The sequence below is a fragment of the Gopherus flavomarginatus genome, chromosome 1 (genome assembly GCF_025201925.1).
Source record: "Gopherus flavomarginatus isolate rGopFla2 chromosome 1, rGopFla2.mat.asm, whole genome shotgun sequence".
NCBI lineage: Eukaryota > Metazoa > Chordata > Testudines > Testudinidae > Gopherus > Gopherus flavomarginatus.
In genome coordinates, this window is record NC_066617.1 from 213,157,696 (window position 1) to 213,176,843 (window position 19,148).

The 19,148-nt window shown below is 43.6% G+C and overlaps 2 protein-coding genes across 2 annotated transcripts; both read right to left on the minus strand.

Annotated features, from left to right (window-relative positions):
* Positions 1-11,700: 11,700 nt before the first annotated feature.
* On the minus strand, positions 11,701-12,237 carry LOC127043048 (52 kDa repressor of the inhibitor of the protein kinase-like). The gene has a single exon (XM_050936745.1). It carries the CDS (start codon positions 12,128-12,130, stop codon positions 11,720-11,722), a length of 411 nt encoding a protein of 136 aa, XP_050792702.1. The 5' UTR covers positions 12,131-12,237; the 3' UTR covers positions 11,701-11,719.
* Positions 12,238-12,328: 91 nt separating this feature from the next.
* LOC127043294 (zinc finger MYM-type protein 1-like) lies at positions 12,329-13,675 on the minus strand. Its single transcript, XM_050937294.1, has 2 exons — positions 13,577-13,675; positions 12,329-13,504 (listed from the first exon to the last, which is right to left on the minus strand). The coding sequence occupies exons 1-2, from the start codon at positions 13,673-13,675 to the stop codon at positions 12,329-12,331; spliced, it is 1,275 nt and encodes a 424-aa protein (XP_050793251.1).
* Between the last annotated feature and the right edge of the window lie 5,473 nt (positions 13,676-19,148).

The window sequence follows — 19,148 nt, forward strand, 5'->3', positions numbered from 1 at the left end:
TGCAACCTGGCGCACTCTAAGTAAACGTGCGCCAGGGTCTCCCTCACGCCGCATAAGGGGCAGGTGTCCGGGACAGGGGTAAACCACGCCAAGTACACGCCCGTGCTCACGGCCCCATGGAGGAGCCGCCAGCTGATATCCCCAGTGGGCCTTGGGACCAGGGTGGAGTAGAGGCTGGCCCACCGGGGCTCCTCACACTCCAGAGATGGCAGGAGGTCCTGCCACTTCGTATCGGGGCAGGACACGAGAGTGAGGAAGTGAAGGGTGTGGAGCACGAGCGTATAGAGCTGTTTCCTTGGCGCGGTTTGGAAGCGGACCAGCTGCAGATCGTGCAGCCGGCTTGTGGAGAAGGGGCGGGGGGGCCGGTCAGGCCTACGGGGCAGAGGCCCGATGAAAAGGTCCGGAGGGTTTGGGGTGGGGGGTGGGCGGGGCGTACCCTCTCGCAGGACCCGGTTGAGGTAGGCCCGAGCATGAGGCAGTGTAGCAGGATGCTTACCCTGCTCCTGCCCTAAAGGGCTTTAAGTTGTGGCTGGGAGTACCTAAGCTGGGCTGATTAGGAAGTGGCTGCAGCTGGGCCACGCCCCAATTAGGCCATCGCCACAGCTGGCCTGTATAAAGAGGCCAGGAAGCCAGGCACAGTCTCTCTCTAGCTGTAGAGGGAGATGGGCCTATGTCATATACAGATAATTAAGGGTTAATGCCTCTTTTACCTGTAAAGGGTTAAGAAGCTCAGTAAACCTGGCTGACACCTGACCAGAGGACCAATAAGGGGACAAGATACTTTCAAATCTTGGTGGAGGGAAGTCTTTGTGCTCTTTTTTTTTGGTTGTTGTTCGTTCTTGGGACTAAGAGGGACCAGATGTCCACCCAGGCTCTCCAAATTTTTCTAAACCAGTCTCTCATGTTTCAAAATTGTAAGTAACAGCAGGCAAGGCGGATTAGTTTTATTTTTGTTTTCTCAACTTGTAAATGTCCTTTTTTGCTGAGAGGATTTTACCTCTGTTTGCTGTAACTTTGAACCTAAGGCTAGAAGGGGTTCCTCTGGGCTATACGAATTTGATTACCCTGTAAAGTATTTTCCATCCTGATTTTACAGAGATGATTTTTACCTTTCTTCTTTAATTAAAAGCTTTCTTTTTAAGAATCTGATTGATTTTTCCTTGTTTTAAAATCCAAGGGGATTGGATCTGGACTCATCAGGGATTGGTGGGGGAAAGGAGGAGGGATGGTTAATTTCTCCTTGTTTTAAGATCCAAGGAGTTTGGATCTGAGTTCACCAGGGAATTGGTGAAGTCCCTCAAGGCCACCCAGGGAGGGGAGAGTTTTGCGGAAACAGGAAGTGCTCCAGACCCTAGAATTTCTGTATGGTGGCAGAGTTACCAGATCTAAGCTAGTAATTAAGCTTAGAAGTGTCCATGCAGGTCTCCACATTTGTACCCTAACGTTCAGAGTGGGGAAGGAACCTTGACATGGTGAGCAGCGATGAGGGATATTTTTAGGAACCAAAAGCCAGTAGGATTTTTTTTCTCTCCTTTCTTGCTGCTTAGAAAGCAGCCTGAAGGCAGAGGTGTTAAGTTTTTTAACAAGAGTCTTTGTTAAGAGGAGGCTTCAAGCTGTGAGCAAGCAGCCAGCAAAAGGAATTTACAATCTGAATTGTTTTCTTTCTTTCTACCTCTCGGGTATAACTAGTTAGAAAGTCTCTGTTAACCAAGCAGCCCTGAGCTGAGTGGATCCCAGTTTCAGTGAGCTGCAGAGAGGTGTGGCCAGCACAAGAAACCAGGAAAATGAGTACCAGTGGAGCAACTAACAAACTAGAGCTGGCTAGGCTGGAAGCAATAGAGAAAGACAACGAACATAAGAGACAGATGGAAATAAAACAATTAGAAATAGCCAGAGAAGAGGCTGCCCACAAAAGAGCTATGGAGGCAAGAGAAAAAGAGATGAAGGCGAGAGAAGAAGAGATGGAGATGAAACAAAAAGAGATGGAGAAGAAACAAAAAGAAAGAGAAGAGTAAGCCAAAGAGGCTGACCACTGGAGAGCTACGGAGATGAAACAAAAAGAGATGGAGATCCAGAGGGAGGCCCACTAGAAGGCCCTGGAATTAGCAAGGGCTAAGCCAGACCCTAACAACCCTTTTCCAGGTACTGTTGTCCATCCCAGAAAATTCCCCACCTATAAGGCAGGCGATGACACTGAGGCCTTCTTAGAAAATTTTGAAAGGGCCTGCCTTGGGTACAGCATCTCTGCAGACCAGTACATGATAGAGCTGAGGCCACAGCTCAGTGGACCCTTAGCAGAGGTGGCGGCTGAAATGCCTAAGGAACACATGAATGATTATAATCTTTTTCAGACCAAGGCCAGAATCAGAATGGGGCTAACACCTGAGCATGCCTGTTGGCGGTTCAGAGCCCTAAGGTGGAAACCAGATGTGTTATTTACCCGACACGCCTACCACATTGGAAAGAATTGGGATGCCTGGATATTAGGAGCAAGTGCTAAAGAAAACCTAAAGGAAGCTTAGAAAGAGCAAAAGGCCTGGTATGATAAACATACCAGAGAGCGTTCCTTCAAAGTAGGGGATCAGGTTATGGTCTTGAAGGCACAACAGGCCCATAAGATGAAAGCGTCATGGGAAGGACCATTCAAGGTCCAAGAGAGCCTGGGAGCTGTCAACTATCTCATAGCATTCCCCACCTCAACCCTAAAGCCTAAAGTGTACCATGTTAATTCTCTAAAGCCCTTTTATTCCAGAGACTTAAACATTTGTCAGTTTACAGCCCAGGGAGGAGATGACGTGGAGTGGCCTGAAGGTGTCTACTATGACGGAAAAAGTGACGGTGGTGTGGAAGAGGTGAACCTCTCCACAACTCTGGAAAGTCTGCAGCGACAGCAGATCAAGGAGCTATGCACTAGCTTTACGCCAATGTTCTCAGCCACCCCAGGGCGGACCGAACGGGCATAGCACTCCATTGACACAGGCAATGCTCACCCAATTAGAACCCCACCCTATCGGGTGTCTCCTCATGCCCAAGCTGCTATAGAACGGGAGATCCAAAGCATGCTACAAATGGGTATAATCCACCCCTCTAACAGTGCATGGGCATCTCCAGTGGTTCTAGTTCCCAAACCAGATGGGGAAATACACTTTTGCGTGAACTACCATAAGCTAAATGCTGTAACTCGTCCCAACAACTATCCAATGCCATGCACCGATGAGCTATTGGAGAAATTGGGACGTGCCCAGTTCATCTCTACATTAGACTTAACCAAGGGGTACTGGCAAGTACTGCGAGATGAACCCGCCAAAGAAAGGTCAGCCTTCATCACCCATGAAGGGGTGTATGAATTTAATGTGCTTCCCTTTCTGGCTGCGAAATGCACCCGCCACCTTCCAAAGACTTGTAGATGGTCTCCTAGCAGGATTGGGAGAATCTGCAGCTGCCTACCTCGATGTGGCCATTTTTTCTGATGCATGGGCAGAGCACCTGGAAAAAGTCTTTGAGCACATCAGGCAGGCAGGACTAACTGTTAAGGCTAAAAAGTGTCAAATAGGCCAAAACAGAGTGACTTATCTTGGACACCAGGTGGGTCAAGGAACAATAAATCCCCTACAGGCCAACGTGGATGCTATCCAAAAGTGGCCTGTCCCAAAGTCAAAGAAACAGGTCCAATCCTTCTTAGGCTTGGCTGGATATTACAGGCGATTTGTACCACACTACAGCCAAATCGCTGCCTCACTAACAGACCTGACCAGAAAGACACAGCCAAATGCAGTTAAGTGGACTGATGAGTATCAGAAGGCCTTTAACCAGCTTAAGACAACACTCATGTCTGACCCTGTGCTAAGTGCCCTAGACTTTGACAAACCATTCCTAGTAATCACAGATGCATCTGAGCGTGGTGTAGGAGCAGTTTTAATGCAGGAAGGACCGGATCAAGAATTTCATCCTGTCGTGTTTCTCAGCAAGAAACTGTCTGAGAGGGAAAGTCACTAGTCAGTCAATGAAAAAGAATGCTACGCCGTTGTGTATGCTCTGGAAAAGCTATACCCATACGTTTGAGGACAGCATTTCCAGCTACAAACCGACCATGCTGTGCTAAAGTGGCTTCATACTGCCAAGGGAAACAACAAAAAACTGCTTCGATGGAGTTTAGCTCTCCAAGATTTTGATTTCGAAATTCAACACATTTCAGGAGCTTCTAACAAAGTAGCTGATGCACTCTCCCATGAAAGTTTCCCAGAATCAACTGGTTAAAAATTGTCCTTGAAATGTAGAAAATCTTGTAGTTTTACATAATTAGTAGTATATGGAAAAATGCATATGTTTTATTAATCTGTTTATTCTGAAGTTCTAGGAAGAAATCACCGCCAGTGTGGTTCCCCACTGTCTGAGATTTGGGATGGTTAATTTCTCCTTGTTTTAAGATCCACGGGGTTTGGATCTGAGTTCACCATGGAATTGGTGAAGTCCCTCAAGGCCACCCAGGGAGAGGAGAGTTTTGGAGGGACAGGAAGTGCTCCAGACACTAAAATTTCTGTATGGTGGCAGAGTTACCATATCTAAGCTAGTAAATAAGCTTTGAAGTGTCCATGCAGGTCCCCACATTTGTACCCTAACGTTCAGAGTGGGGAAGGAACCTTGACAGCCTGGCTGCAGGGAGCTGGACACAGGGTAACTGAGTGAAGCAGGGCTGGGGAAAGGCAGAGGAGCTGGGGAGCTCTAGCCTGGAAAGCCCCAGGCTGTGGCCTAGCATTGAGCTAATAAGTACTGGGAGGTTGCAGGGGGCAGCCCAGGGGTAAGCAAAGGCAGCAGGTACAAACCTCCTTGCCTGTGATGAGTAGGCTAATACTGCAGTCTGCCCCAGGGCATGGGGCTAAACAATGACTGGCAGTAGCCATATACTGAGGCAAGATGGGGATAGTGGGTTGGGGTTCCCCAGGGAGGGGAGATCCTAAGACTGAGGGGATTACTGCTAGGGAGCAGCACCCCAGGTAAAAGGGCACTGGGTCCTGGGAGGGACACGGGGCCAGAGGACAGGCGGATCACCAGCCTGCAGAGGGTGCTCCAGAGCTGAATCAAGCTAATTCCTGGAAGACACCAGCAGGAGGTTCTGCAGGGTTGAGTCCGCACGTTTACAGGCAGTTAATTATGAGGGTAACTTTGTTGCACTCCCAGGTGACCTGTGAGCACCAGCTAATGTTCACTGTTATTTTATAAAGCACTCATCTTCTGGAGTGTGTTGTGTATTCTGACTAGGTAATTTTCATATCAGTGGCTTGAATGGACTCTCCCTAGAACACATGCAGCAGTACACAACACTGCAGGATGCTGTACAATTATATCTCAAACTGGGAAAATATTATGATGTATTATTTTAGTAATGGCTTGCCAACTACAGAACCAGTTTCTCCTCTCTTGGTTTTCACACCTCAACTGCTAGAACAGGGCCTCATCCTCCCTGATTGAACTGACCTCGTTATCTCTAGCTTGCTTGCTAGCATATATATATCTGCCCCTGGAAATTTCCACCACATGCATCTGAAGAAGTGGGTATTCACCCATGAAAGCTCATGCTCCAAAACGTCTGTTAGTCTATAAGGTGCCACAGGATTCTTTGCTGCTTTTAGTAATACTGTAGTTTGAACATGTAGCTAAAAGCCATAGTCCAGAATGCCATTCTTTCCCCCAGATGGCTCTGATAGTATTAGGGTTACCATAGGAACAAAAGCTGAGGGATCTCAGATCCTCACAGAACCCCAAGATGTGTTTGGTCTTAACATGTTTGTGTTGCTCTGCTGTACAGTATGTAACTATGAAATTATCTATTTGCCAAAGCACCTGCAGGAAGGGCAGGCAAAAAGGTTTTGTGCTTGGGCAAATTTTCCTGACAGTTTTTAACAGCTGCTCTTCATATATTTGACAACTTACACAACTGGATATTGGGAAGGTTGCCCTAGAAGTCAAGGTTCTATTCTGTTCATGTTCTTCTACCATCCTTACCACTTTTTAGAAGTGCATTATGACTAATATATGCTATTTCTGTACCATCAGGTCTACATATCAAATTAGTTAAAATAAGTCCTTTACAACTAATAGTCAGTCCCATGGGCTAGTGATGGTACAATACCAGTATATACTGAAACCCAAGTTTAAAGAAGTGTCTGAGAATTCCATCCCTAACGGTCTAAATTGACTGTTCCTACGAAGAGTGCAACAGAGCAGAAGAGAAGCTGTCTTCAGTATATCTTGGCCTAAAATGCTTACTGACCCACCACAGAAAAGGCTAATAGCAGCTAATAGATAATGAATGGTGTGGGAGAGACAAAACAGAAATAAACTGCAATAAAGCAAACTACTTGCATAGGAAACCTTCCTGAAGAGCTTCTGTTCATATCCCTAGACTCCTAATTTATCTGGTTTTGCCTATTTTATTCACTTTCATGCTTGTTATAGATATCTGTCACTTATATGCTTAGCTGCGTTATGATAGTTTGGAATGCAGGATCTGAAACAGAGAATTTAAAATGATGAACATGTCAGTGATCACAGCACCAGCTAATTAGTCAAAACAAGTAATTCTCTATTACAGCATTATATATAAATGACTCCAACATCTTATAAAAATTATAATAGGCATGAATCAAGCCATGGACAAAACCCCGCAACACTCTACCCAGACTCATCACTCTGTGGTTCAGAAGGCAAGTTGGTAACAATTTTTCCTAGACATGCATACATATAACCTGATCAAATTGCAAATGAACACCTAGAGTGAAATCTCACTCAAGAATGCCCCTTTTGTCACTGTGACTTTGGACTGTGATTTGAAGCAGGAATTTATAATATCTCAGTGCAGCACCTCTCCCTTCAGATGTCAGGTGATCTCAATTGCTTTGTCATTGTTTCCACCCATGATCGGATTCTAGATGTACGAGGATAAATTATGGGCTGGATACAGGAATCAGTTGGCAAAATTCTATGGGTCTGTGTTATGCAGGAGATAAGTGTATCTAGATTGTCATAATGGTCTCTTCTGGCCTGAGAGCATTACCCACTTCTCTGCCACTCTCTTGGCACAATTACTGCTAGGGTCCACCTGTACCATCATTCTACCTAGCACCATGCCAGGTAGCAAGGACCATTGGCCTTGCTTCTGAAGCAACCAATATCCTCATCCCTGATGTCCTTCATCAACCAGCCTTCCTTTGTGGGGTGATATCCTAACACTGCCAGGAGGGCAAGTGTGTTAATGAACTGGACAGCAGTCCACAACATGGAAGAGAGAGATTAATCCCTGGTCCTGTGATTTCTCTTGTCCCCTAAAACTATGTCAAACATGTACTAACCCATATGGCTGTACAAGTGAGGTACTTCATAGTCTGTCTCAATCAGACTTGAACATTAGTACCTGTTTTAACAAGAGAGGTAATATTTACAAGAACATGGGGTATCTCTCTTTTCAGTAAGTGACATAGGATCTCCATCTTCTACCCAGACAGTCAGCAAAAGACATATGAAGGTTCAAGATCTCATCTAAAGTCTGGTGCATCTGAGACAGTCCTCAGCCCAGCACCCCGTAACACTAACCTGTGAGCATCTGCTTCCCCATCCTGTCCTGACAATGGAGGCCTTGGGAAATGCAACCAACTGACCCAAAATGATAATTCAGTAAGAGCTGGGAATAGTGAAGAAGCAGAACTTATTTTTAATTTTCCCTGCTATGTTTGCACTGGCTTAATGAGTACCCTTCACTCTGGGTCCAAAGAGTCCTTGGGTCACAAGGGAAGCAGAATTTTAGAAGGCTCAGCTTATCAGAAAACTGCCAAACAGTCTGTCAACATCTGGCATGATTAGTTATCTTTCTTCTGGACAGGCTGCAGACTGAAATAGGAGGAAGAAGGTCAGAAACAAGGCACACTGGAAGAGCGGTATGGGGCAGCTTACCCAGTGCCTGCCCAGGCTATGCCTGGCTCTAGCTACGCTGTCAGTCTCTCGCTTTCAGATATATCAACTTCTGACAGTATTTAAAATAAAAAAGGAAGTGTTTATGTTAGCACCACGGTCACTCAGTGTCCCTCAGAATTTATGTTTGAAGTAAGGCCAAGAATCACCACCTCCAAGGGTTTGTTGTAAGTGGTCTCAAATGCTAATGATATCCATAACTGTTTTATCTTCATTGCATTTGATTGAATGGCTGTTTTCTGCATGGAGATTAACTGCATTCATCTGGTCACCAGGCCTCTCTATTTTGAGCAGGAAATCCTATATAACCCACTTGAAAATCAAAATGGTGAGTCATACTTCCAGTTTGATTTTTATAGATTAATCTCAGATAGAGATACATCCGAAAAGGGACTGCAGCTGCAACTGTAAAGTGATAATTGATGTTTTGAGCCTTTGGGGTTTTTTTGGAGAGAGTTTTTCCTGGGCTTGACAACTATAGAAAAGCCTACTTGAAAGCAATTCATTGAGAAGGGGAAAGGGACATCTTATCAGCATAAGATTTTCTGATTCGCATTCCTCTTCACAACTGCTTTGCATTGCAAAAATAAGGATCCATTGACTTTCTAAAGAAATTAAAATCTAAAAGGCCATGAAGATTCAGTTTTTCAGATTAGAACTAAGTGACAATTTTTGGCTGAAGTTTTTTTGGCAGAAAATGCAAATTAGGCAACACTCAAACATTTTGTGAATTCAGGTCAGTGTTGCTGAATTTTGATTGTCAAACCCCCCATTTTCCCCTTGCAAAAAACCCAGCAAATGAAAACATTTTATTTTGACATTAACAAAACATTTTGACTTTTTTCTATTCAAGAAGACTTTTTGATTCAAAATTTCCATTAATTTTAGTAATAAAACAACCAAAAACAGTTAAAGTGGTCAAAGCCAAAATGGGACATTTCAATTTTGTCAAAACAAAACATTTTGTTTTGACTTGAAATAATTTTTTCAACTTTTGATTCACTGAAAATTTTGAAAAATTTCAATTTTGGTTTGAGAAATATTCTTTTGGTGTTTGTTTTTTTTTAATATCTGCTACTTTGCATTTCAATTTCAGATACTCCCAGATATGACCAAATAATGTTGTTTGAAGAAGCTAAGGATCATTAGAACCCCTTCCATCTCAGTAACCCCATTGAGAGACAATGCTAGTAATATCTTAATATGGGATCGCTAATTAATTATGCTGTTGAGCCTCTGAGTGTCAAACTAATGTGCCCTCTAGACTGTTGTTATCTGTGCAACCTTAATTTAGGATCATAGAATACCAGGGTTAGAAGGGATCTCAGGAGATCATTTAGTCCAACCCCCTGCTCAAAGCAGGACCAATCCCCAACTAAATCTCTAAATGGCCCCCTCAAGGATTGAACTCACAATGCTGAGTTTAGCAGGCCAATGCTCAAGCCACTAAGCTATCCCTCTCCTTTTGGAGTTATGATACAATACTGTAAATAACAGGGTTTTTTAAATACTCTCACCTGAAAAGTAGAATTTCAACTAAAAAAATATTTTAAATCGGCGAATGGAATGCCAGTGGTTATAGCACCAGCATAGGCCTTGTGGGGACCTGCTCTGCTACAGACTTCCATTGTGACCTTGGGCAAGTCACTTAGCTGCTGTGTTTCTCAGTTCCCCATCTGTAAAATGGGGATAATAATACTTTCTACCTCACAGGGGCATTGTGAGGATAAAAATACATGAAAGATTGCAAAGCCCTTTCAGATCTACTGATGACAAGTGCTATATATAAGCGAGATACTATTATATTTATTAGCACATTGCCTCTTCAAAGCATGTTATAAATATTAAGTGATTCATCCTGTAAGATGGGTAGGTAAGTATTATAATTCCTCATTTTACAAAGAGTGAAATTTGATTCCACAGAGAGTGGAAGGGATTTGTCTCAGCAGAAGTCAGTGGCAGAACCAGAATTGAGAATACAGGACTTCCGGGCTCACAAGTGTTCGTCCTAGTAATCTGTCTCTCTCTGTCTTACTGTTCTAAATAAGCCATTATCTGCCTTCTAAAATATTCATTTTCTTGCTACAGCATGACAAAAAATCATCATCTGAAACCTGGGAAAATGCCAGTGTTGTCTCTCAAAATCTAAGAGCTGAATTGAGAACTTTGTTTCAAAAAGTCTTTTCATTAGTTAAATACCACGGTGACCGGTGATCTATAAATATCACAGGTGAACAGACAGACATAGGTAGAACTTGTGTGACAAGCTTAACCTAAGAAGATTTTAATAGTCTTAAGCCAGATCACAATCTGCCACAGGAAAAAAAAAAAGTACAGGACAATTTCTGTAAGTCTCACCTTCCATAGATTCCTGTTAAGCATCCACTTGAGGGGGTGTGGTTTGGGCTTCCTGCGGGAGGAGCTTTTTTGCCATTAGCTGGGTCCCTTTGCTCAGTTGCAGTATAGATAAAACTATCTGAAGCAGCATTAATTCCCTCTAGAATGTCCACCCAGGCACCCAGTGGAAAAGCAAGGGATATTGTCATGGAGCACAGCCAGTCCTTTGTTCCAACCCCTTTTGTCTCCAGCCCCAAACCTAAAACTGTGGTCACTGATCCCATATAACCATGGAGGAATGGAATCCATGGGTCCCTGCTTTCACATGAGCAAGGGATAGCTGATTATGGAGGGTCCCCTCTGCAGTCATATGCAGAGAATGTATTAAGGTCTCCTTCTACCACGCGTATGTTTATACTGGAAACCTTGGCAGGACTTCACAGCAGTGGTGCTGCCAGGGCTGCTCAAATAATTCAGTACTCCTGAGGAGAGAAGAGTTAACATACCAGACCTTTGATTTTTATGGCATGTCACTGAGTCCCCTTCCTACTGGCCTGTGTGGCAATCTCAATAGTATATGCAATATTTCTTCTATTCTTCAAACTGCTTCTGCAGCTGAAAGGGGGAAGATTGATCTAGTTGAATATATCTTTTGTTCGTAACAGTGGTACAGGCTAGTTTAGCTCTCTAAGTTAAAGAGCAAGGTTTAATGTGCTCCGGGATGGGCCTGCACTTATAATCATAAAGATAGCCGAAGCAAAATGTCTCTGTTCAGTGTGCCAGGCGAGAGGTACTGTGCCGGATGTTTTGAGCAACTGTGTTAGAGTGGGCAGAGTCTCAAAGCATAACAGGTGGCATGACATGTTTCTTTAAGTGCTGCTGCTTCAGTGCCTAGTGAGATAGGGGTACAAGAAGCTGCTGCAACTCTGGGTTACTGTGTGCATGTTTGATTACTTGATCTATCAGTAAAAAAGCTCCATCTGTACTGCACCTTTTGGCAAAGTAGCATGGATGAACTCTCCTTTCCTCTGCCTCCTTCCACTCTTTTAGGTCCAGCTCTTTCCCCTCTGCCTGAGGAAATGTTGGTGAAAACATTCATTACAGTGAGGTTTTCCCAGGGCCGGCCTTAGGATTTATGGTGCCCTAGGTGAGATTATTAAACTGGTGCCCCTGTGCCTGATCTGCTCTTAGCAACACAAACATAAGCTTACAGTATTGGAAAACTTCCCACATTCATGTTATTAAAACCAGTTTAACTTAATTAAGCACACTGTAATGCTGATGGACTAGCACTAAAGAAGCAGCACTATAGAAAAAATTCTGATATGACAGAATGATGCAAATAATATATTTTTTTTAATTTATCAAAATTGTATTGGAAATTTATATGAAGAGGTATTGAAACAAAGATTTGTTTTTAATTAAAAGCAATCTTTCTGGCTTTTTTGGCTGCAAAATCAGTAATAATGTCATCGTATGACAAAGACAAAGTCGTGTCTTGTTCGATTGCAAGAATAGCAAGACCAGTTAAGCGTTCCTGACTCATTGTAGAGCGGAGATAGTTTTTAATGAGCTTTAGTTTTGAGAAACTCCGTTCTCCTGATGCTATTGTTACAGGAATTGTCAGTAGAATACGAGTGGCAATGTACACATTAGGATATATGTCAACAAGTTTGCAGGTATGAATAAACTGTACAATGTCCATCACCGATTTTGCATGTGGCAACATTGATGACAGTGTACTCAATTCTTCGTACAGTTCAAGTCCATTTAAATCAAAACTATCACCGTGCTTCAGAAGGCTCTCTAGGTTCTTGCACTTTGTCATTAGTTGCTCTTGTTTTCCTATTTCGTTGAATTTAGTTATGTCATACAAAAATCCAAACTGTTCATGGTGTACTTGCAAGGTATTAAACCTTTCATCAACAGCAGATACTGCTTTATCCATCATAACATTAAAAAATTCAACCTCAAATTTCTTTTCTGGATTGTCTATGGGCTCATCTGCTCCTTCATATTCCATTTGTCATTTTTTCCTTGAAACTCGTGTCACATTCGCACATGGAAATTTTGGTTCGACACCGAGTGCCTGTGCAAGCTCTCTTGCTGTAACCTGTGCTTCTTTGAATCCATGTTCTCTGTATTTCACTAAAAAGTCTTGTGTGTTGTTTAGTAAGATAAGTGTTGAATCAAGCTGCATCATTGGACTCTGCATTATTTTGCTTATACTTGAGATTTTAACAAGAATGTCATACCAGATTACGACAGATGTTAGAAACTTGAAGCTGGATATTTCAGAGGCCAATGACTGTGCTTCACTTTTAGCTTTTGGATCTCTGGCTTCTTCCGAAATAGCAACCAATGCTTCATAAACTTCCTCAGATTGATATCTAAACGTTTTTACACTTTCTACTCTGCTTTCCCAGCGTGTCTCAGATAGAGGCTTAACGGTAATACCATTGACATGTGCTTTGAATATTTGCCATCGTTGAGTGGAAGCTGAAAAGAGCACGTAAATGCGTTGCAGCAAACCAAAAAAAGATATAGCTTCTACAGAAGACTTGGCCATATCACACAATATCAAATTAAGGCTGTGGCATGCACATGGAACAAAAAAGGCTCGTGGATTTTCTCTCAGCAATCTAGCTTGCACGCCAGAAATGCCTCCTTTCATATTGGCGCCATTATCATAGCCTTGTCCTCGAATGTTCATTATGGACAATCCCTTTTGTTTTAGTTCATCAAGGAGAGTTTGAAGAAGTCCAAAACCTGTAGTGTCTTGTACTTCTAAAAATGTGGTAAACAATTCCTTAACTGTAATCTGTGCTGAATCACTAATGTCGACAAATCTCACTATTAATGACATCTGTTCTTGATGACTTATGTCCGCAGTGCAATCTAGAATTACGGCAAAATATTTTGCCAAAGTAACCAATGAAACAATTTTGTCTCTCACTTTATTACTCATTAGCATGATCAGTTCATTTTGAATTCTTGGTCCCAAATAGTGGTCATGTATTTCATTTTCAGTTACTCTTCGGAGGTGTTCACTCATCATTGTGTCAAATTTTCCCAGCAGTTGTACAAGGCCCAAAAAATTTCCATTTTGGGGCTGGAATAATTTCTCAATACTTCCTCTAAAAGCAAGATTGTTTGCTGATAGATATTCAACAATAGATAATAGACGTTCAAGAACACGATGCTAATGCTGCTTTTCTGACTCCAGCAATCTTTGATTTTGGGCATCAAGAGTTGTCTGATTTTTTAACCTTACACTCAGCTCACACCATTTGTTCATACTTTCAATGTGGTATTGTGCCTTTTCATGTTGTGGTAATATGTGACTAAGATTTTTCCAATCATTAATACCCATGGTTGCTATCTTAAAATTGCAACTATTGAAAATCTTGCATGGGAAACAAAATACAGCATCCTTGCATTTAGAGTACACAAGCCACCGTCTGTTGACAATTTCACCATTAGAAAGTCTTTTGTAGTAATTGTTTTTTGTGAATTTCCTACCTCTAATGTCTTTAGGATATTCAAGACCTTTTATTCTCACAGGGCCTTTCTCAAGTATAATGGCACGGTATTCGTTGTTTAAAGATTGCGGCCATGTGCCAATGTCATCTATATCCCATGCTAGTACAGTTTCAACTGTTTTAATTTCTTGTTTTGTGTCTGCATCTGTTTCAAATGATTGTTCTGTGTGTTCTTGCGTTTCTTGAGATGCATCTGCATAAAAATTTTCTTGGGAAGTTACATGATGATCTTGATCAACTTCGTTGTTTTAATGATGTACAAACTTAAGTATAGAACCCTTCTGTGCTTCTACAGCTAATCCTATTTCATTTTTCCATTTTCTTTTTCATGACCCAGAAGGTTGTTTTCGATAGGACATAACTTATAAGGGTGTTTTTTAAAGAAATAACTGTTTAAATTATTGTTATTATCAGAAATATTATTTAAAATAGCTAATATAGGATAGCCGTGAGCCTGTGAACTTGAGCTAGTGCGAAGACTGAGACACAGTAGAGTTGGAAACCCATGTCATTTTTACATAGCCACTTTTTAGTTTTAAATGTATAATGGGCATCAGTCTTAACATTAGTTACAACTCTATATCAACTTTATACTGTAAATAGATCAATGGCATTATCAAGTTTAATAAGCTGGGTTTCCAAACAGTGGGAAAATATAACCCTAGTTTTACTCCTAGGTAAAGCACAAAGTGACCAAAATGAAGTCAGCACAGAATCATCTCATCTAGATTAAGGTAGCACAGAAATGTTACAGAAGTCCTGTTGTGCCTTATTTTTGTTTGGAAAGACATTAGCAATAGCAGCACATTCACATGATAAAATACATGATAAATCACTGCCTCTAAAGTTCCATCAAAAACTGACATTTTCACAGCTCTAGCATGATCTGCTGTACAGATTCTTCACAAAGAAGTGTCCCTGGCCTTTTTAACTCATATTAACTATGTATTTACTTTATGAAAGTTGGAGAAAACATTGTGAAAACGTAAAACATTGGCTGCCCATCTTCTGGGCTGGCAAAAGTTATACTGACTCACAGGGAAAAAAAAAAGCAGGAGAATCTTAGTACAACATATGGTCACGCTATACCAGGGGTCGGCAACCTTTCAGAAGTAGTGTGCCAAGTTCACTGTAATTTAAGGTTTCTCATGCCAGTAATACATTTTAATGTTTGTAGAAGGTTTCTCTCTATGTCTATATTATATAAATAAACTATTGTTATTATCTGAGGTCTTGGCCACCGGTCCTGCTCAGGCCACTGCCAGCTGAGTAAATGAGACCCCAAACTGGCAGCGGGCTAAGCAGGGCTGGTGGCTGGAACCCTAGACAAGGATCCCAGGCCCTGCTCAGCCCACTGCTGGTCTGGGGTTCTGACCACCAACTCCTGCCAGCCAGGATCCCGGCCACCAACCCCCCCTCAGCCCGCTACCTGCCTGGGATTCTGCTCACCCAGGCTGGCAGGAGGCAGAGTGGGGCTGGCGGTTGAGCTGACTGGCAAGGGGCCGGTAGCCGGAACCCCAGAATAGCAGTAGGCTGAGTGCTGCTGGCACCCCAGACTGGCAGCAGACTGAGCCACTCAACCCCCCACCGGCCCTGCTCAGCCCGCCACCAGCCCACTCAGCCCGCTGCCGGCTGAGTGAATGGAACCCCAGGCTGACAGCAGGTTGAGTGGTTCAGCTGGCCTGCTCAGCCCACTGCCAGCCTGGGGTTCCTTGGGGGTCCCCAGGCCAGCAGCAGGTGCTGAGTGGGGCCGATGGCTGGTATCCCAGCTGGCAATAAGGCAGCAGCCGGAACCCCAGAGCAGTGATGGGCTGAGCCGCTCAGCCTGCTGCTGCGTACCATCAAAAATCAGCTCACCTGCCACCTTTGACACATGTGCCGTAGGTTGCCGACCCCTGCTTTATACACTGGTAAGGAGATGAGCATATTACAGTTGTTGGAGGGCTCTTATCAGGAGTAACAGGCTATAGGAAAGTCAGTCAACATTTTTTGTTTCTCTGATGAAAACTGGCCCACTCCCTGCCTCAAACCAAACCTGTCACTAATAATTGTCAACAACTTAATTTTCTGTTTTTGGCTAAGATATTGATTTAAAAAAATATTGAAATTGGATTCAGGATTGTTAGCAAGAATTTTTGGCAAACAAAGTTGTTAAATGACAATCTAAATGGTAACACAGTACTGCTTTCATGCTTGGCTCACCCCCCAGCCTGCTGGTCCAACAGCTGCAGTAGAGGAGGAGATAGGTGGAAAACTGCAGGACCCCAAAATCCACCTCTCGGGGTGCAGAGTGGCAACAGCAGCAGCAAACCCTCAGATCCAATCACACGCCAATGGGCACCACCACCAGCCTTAAGGACCATGATGAAGTTAGCACAGCATCTGATCTCAGGAACGGGGCACCCATGGAGCCACAGCAGCTCATCCTGCCCTGTGCAGCTCCCCCCAGATGAGATGGATCGCTGGCAGCTGCCAGCCCCGGGGAGAGGCGCTCCCCAGCTAAGGTGGCCAGATCCAGATGTCCTGATTTTATAGGGCCAGTCCCGATATTTGGAGCTTTGTCTTATATAGGCACCAATTACCCCCACCTAGAGTGACCAGACAGAAAGTGTGTAAAATCAGGACAGGGATGGGGGGGGTGGGGGTGGGGGGTAAAAGGAGCCTATATAAGAAAAAGACCCCAAAACTGGGACTGTCCCTATAAAATAGGGATATCTGATCACTGTACCCCAATCCCCTATCCTGATTTTTTACACATCTGGCTAACCCCAGCCAAGCCCTGTGTGACATTCTAATTCTGGCTGCCTGCGGAGGAAGTGAGTTACTTTCACTTTCATTCCTCAGAAAGCAGCCAGCCAGCCCTCCCCCCACCTACCCCCAGCACCTCACCCAACCCAGCCCTGACGGAGGGGAGGGAGGAGAGAGAGAGAGGTGCTCCTGGGGAGGAGGGAGAAAGGAGGGGGTGCTCCGTGGGGCAGGGGGGAGAAGAATGGATGTTATGGGAGACAACAAAGGATACTGGTTCCAGAGCCGCAGAACCTGCCTCACCTCACCTCAGCCGGGGGGAAAGAGTCACACTCACAGGTGAGCGCCTTCCCCAACCCTTACCTCCTCCCCTTCCCAGAGACCCCAGCAGCCAATCCCATTCCTCAGACTGTGCTGCATTCGGCTTTCTCTAGGACCCAGCAGCCCTGCTTCTACACTGTCTGGGCTGCCTGCAGAGTGGTGCCCCCAGGCAGAGTGAGGCCCTATGCGGCTGCCTATTCTGCCTATGCCTAAGGACGGCCCTGGGTTTTCCATATGGATCTACTCCCAATTTCCTATTAGAAGTAAGGATCCCTACTCCCAAGCTGATCCTTTTTCTGGAAAGATAGGCTGGCAAGGACCAGCCATAGATACAAGAAATACAAAGTTTCCAAAATCAAAAGACCCGAGTATAGGTAAAGTCCACAGTAGAGCCAGTGATAGGCATAATGGCTCTCTAAAGACAACATAAAATCTCTCCTTCAACTGCAGGGATTCTGCAGTATGGAAAGCCTAGTTACTCTAGGACAAAATGGGTGTTCATCTGTGTGGTACCCAGACTTCTCCCCCAACACATCTCCTACATAGCCAGTGCTTATAGTCACAGCCACAACTCCCATGGTCCAGACTTTTCAAATAGCCAGATCCCACCTGCTGCAGCCATTTGGCTCCCTGTCACTCATATGTCTCCCCAGTACACTCAGGCAAACATTTATGTTCCTCACCGCAGTCATTATATAAATGTGTAAAAACCTATATAGAATAGAATTACATAGAAATCAAACATAAATGTTAAGGAATGCAATATAATAGTGATAGTGACTATTTCACTCATGATTACCGTATCTAAGGAATAACTGTATAGTTGCTGCATGGTAGGAGTAGCCCCACCAAACTAGTGAAATAGCACTGAATATAGGAGGTCCATGTGACCTGTTGCCTAGCTGTTGGGTTAAGAAGCCAGGGATAGCATGGTGACTCCTTTCTGGCACATATTAGAACTACAACAGGGCTTCTTTAAGTTACATCAGGAGTCTAATCCACTTCTGTATGGTTAAGAACAGATGTAGCATAGCACTAGACTGTACACACTCTCTTTTTCTTGCTGGACATGTCTCTTTTGCTGTTTCCTTCCCTGTGCTGTGGGGTCCATGCCCCTCCATTGTAACCCCATAGCTATCTGATTTGGCTGTTGCCTACTTTTGATACAAACTTGTTGGGGGCATAGGCTGCAGGTACCTGAGTGCCACTGTGACCCTGTGTACCAGGTCGCAACGCCACTCACTTAAATTTGGTATGGATGTCCCTTTGTCATAATGGAGGGGTGGCTGGGCCAAATTTGAGTGAGGGCTGTGTGACCTGGCAAGTAGAGTCGCAACAATACTCGGGTTAGAATTTGTGCCTGGTCACAGTGTCACTCACTCAGGTTTGGAGAGGGTGGGTGTAGGGGCTCATGGGCATGGAGGATTAAACTGCTGGGGTGGGCTGAGATACGAAGAGGTGGGTCAGATGGCAGGGGTTAAATCTATGCCCCGCACTTTAAATGGTGCTCCACAGCGCCTGTTGGGGAACTTTTTACACTAACTTTTTTATATGAAATTGGTGTACAATGAATACGTCACAACTGAGAATCTGTCCCAAAATATGTTAATATTGTTAAAAATTAGCAAGTTATCCAGTAGGGGAAAGAAACAGGAAACAGCAATGAGCATTGGTAGTGGGGTGTACAGAAGATAGTTTGGTACCATAGCTGCCTAATGTTAATATGGATTTAGGATCCAGCCTTCAGTTCACTGTCCTGTCATCTTTTCCTGACTATGGCAAATATCACTTCCTGCTTTCTAGGAAATGTTAGGCCTGGTTGTGATTGCCACTTGGGGATCATATTATGCCCCTGTTTGTTTTAATGGAAGTAAAAGCCTTGCTATTAAATTGGCTACTCTGATCATTCTTTATTCAGGCCCTCCTTTTTGATTGAACACTGTGGAGGTGTTCAAATGCTATAAAATAAACTACCTGATTTGTGCATATTTTCACTAAAAAACCACCAAATTTAGCTCACTGATTTGTGGGGTCAGTATATTTCTCATTCCCAAACATTTCCTGAACTACCAGGTACTAGCAAAAATGTTTGTGAATCCCAAAAGTTACATGGTTTAAATCATGAGGGTTTATTCATTTGAAAATTCATGGCTGACAGTTCGTTTTTCATTAGTCTCCAGTTTCAGTTCTCCAGTCATGGAGCACAAAAAATACCATGTGACTTAGCTTTCCAATAAC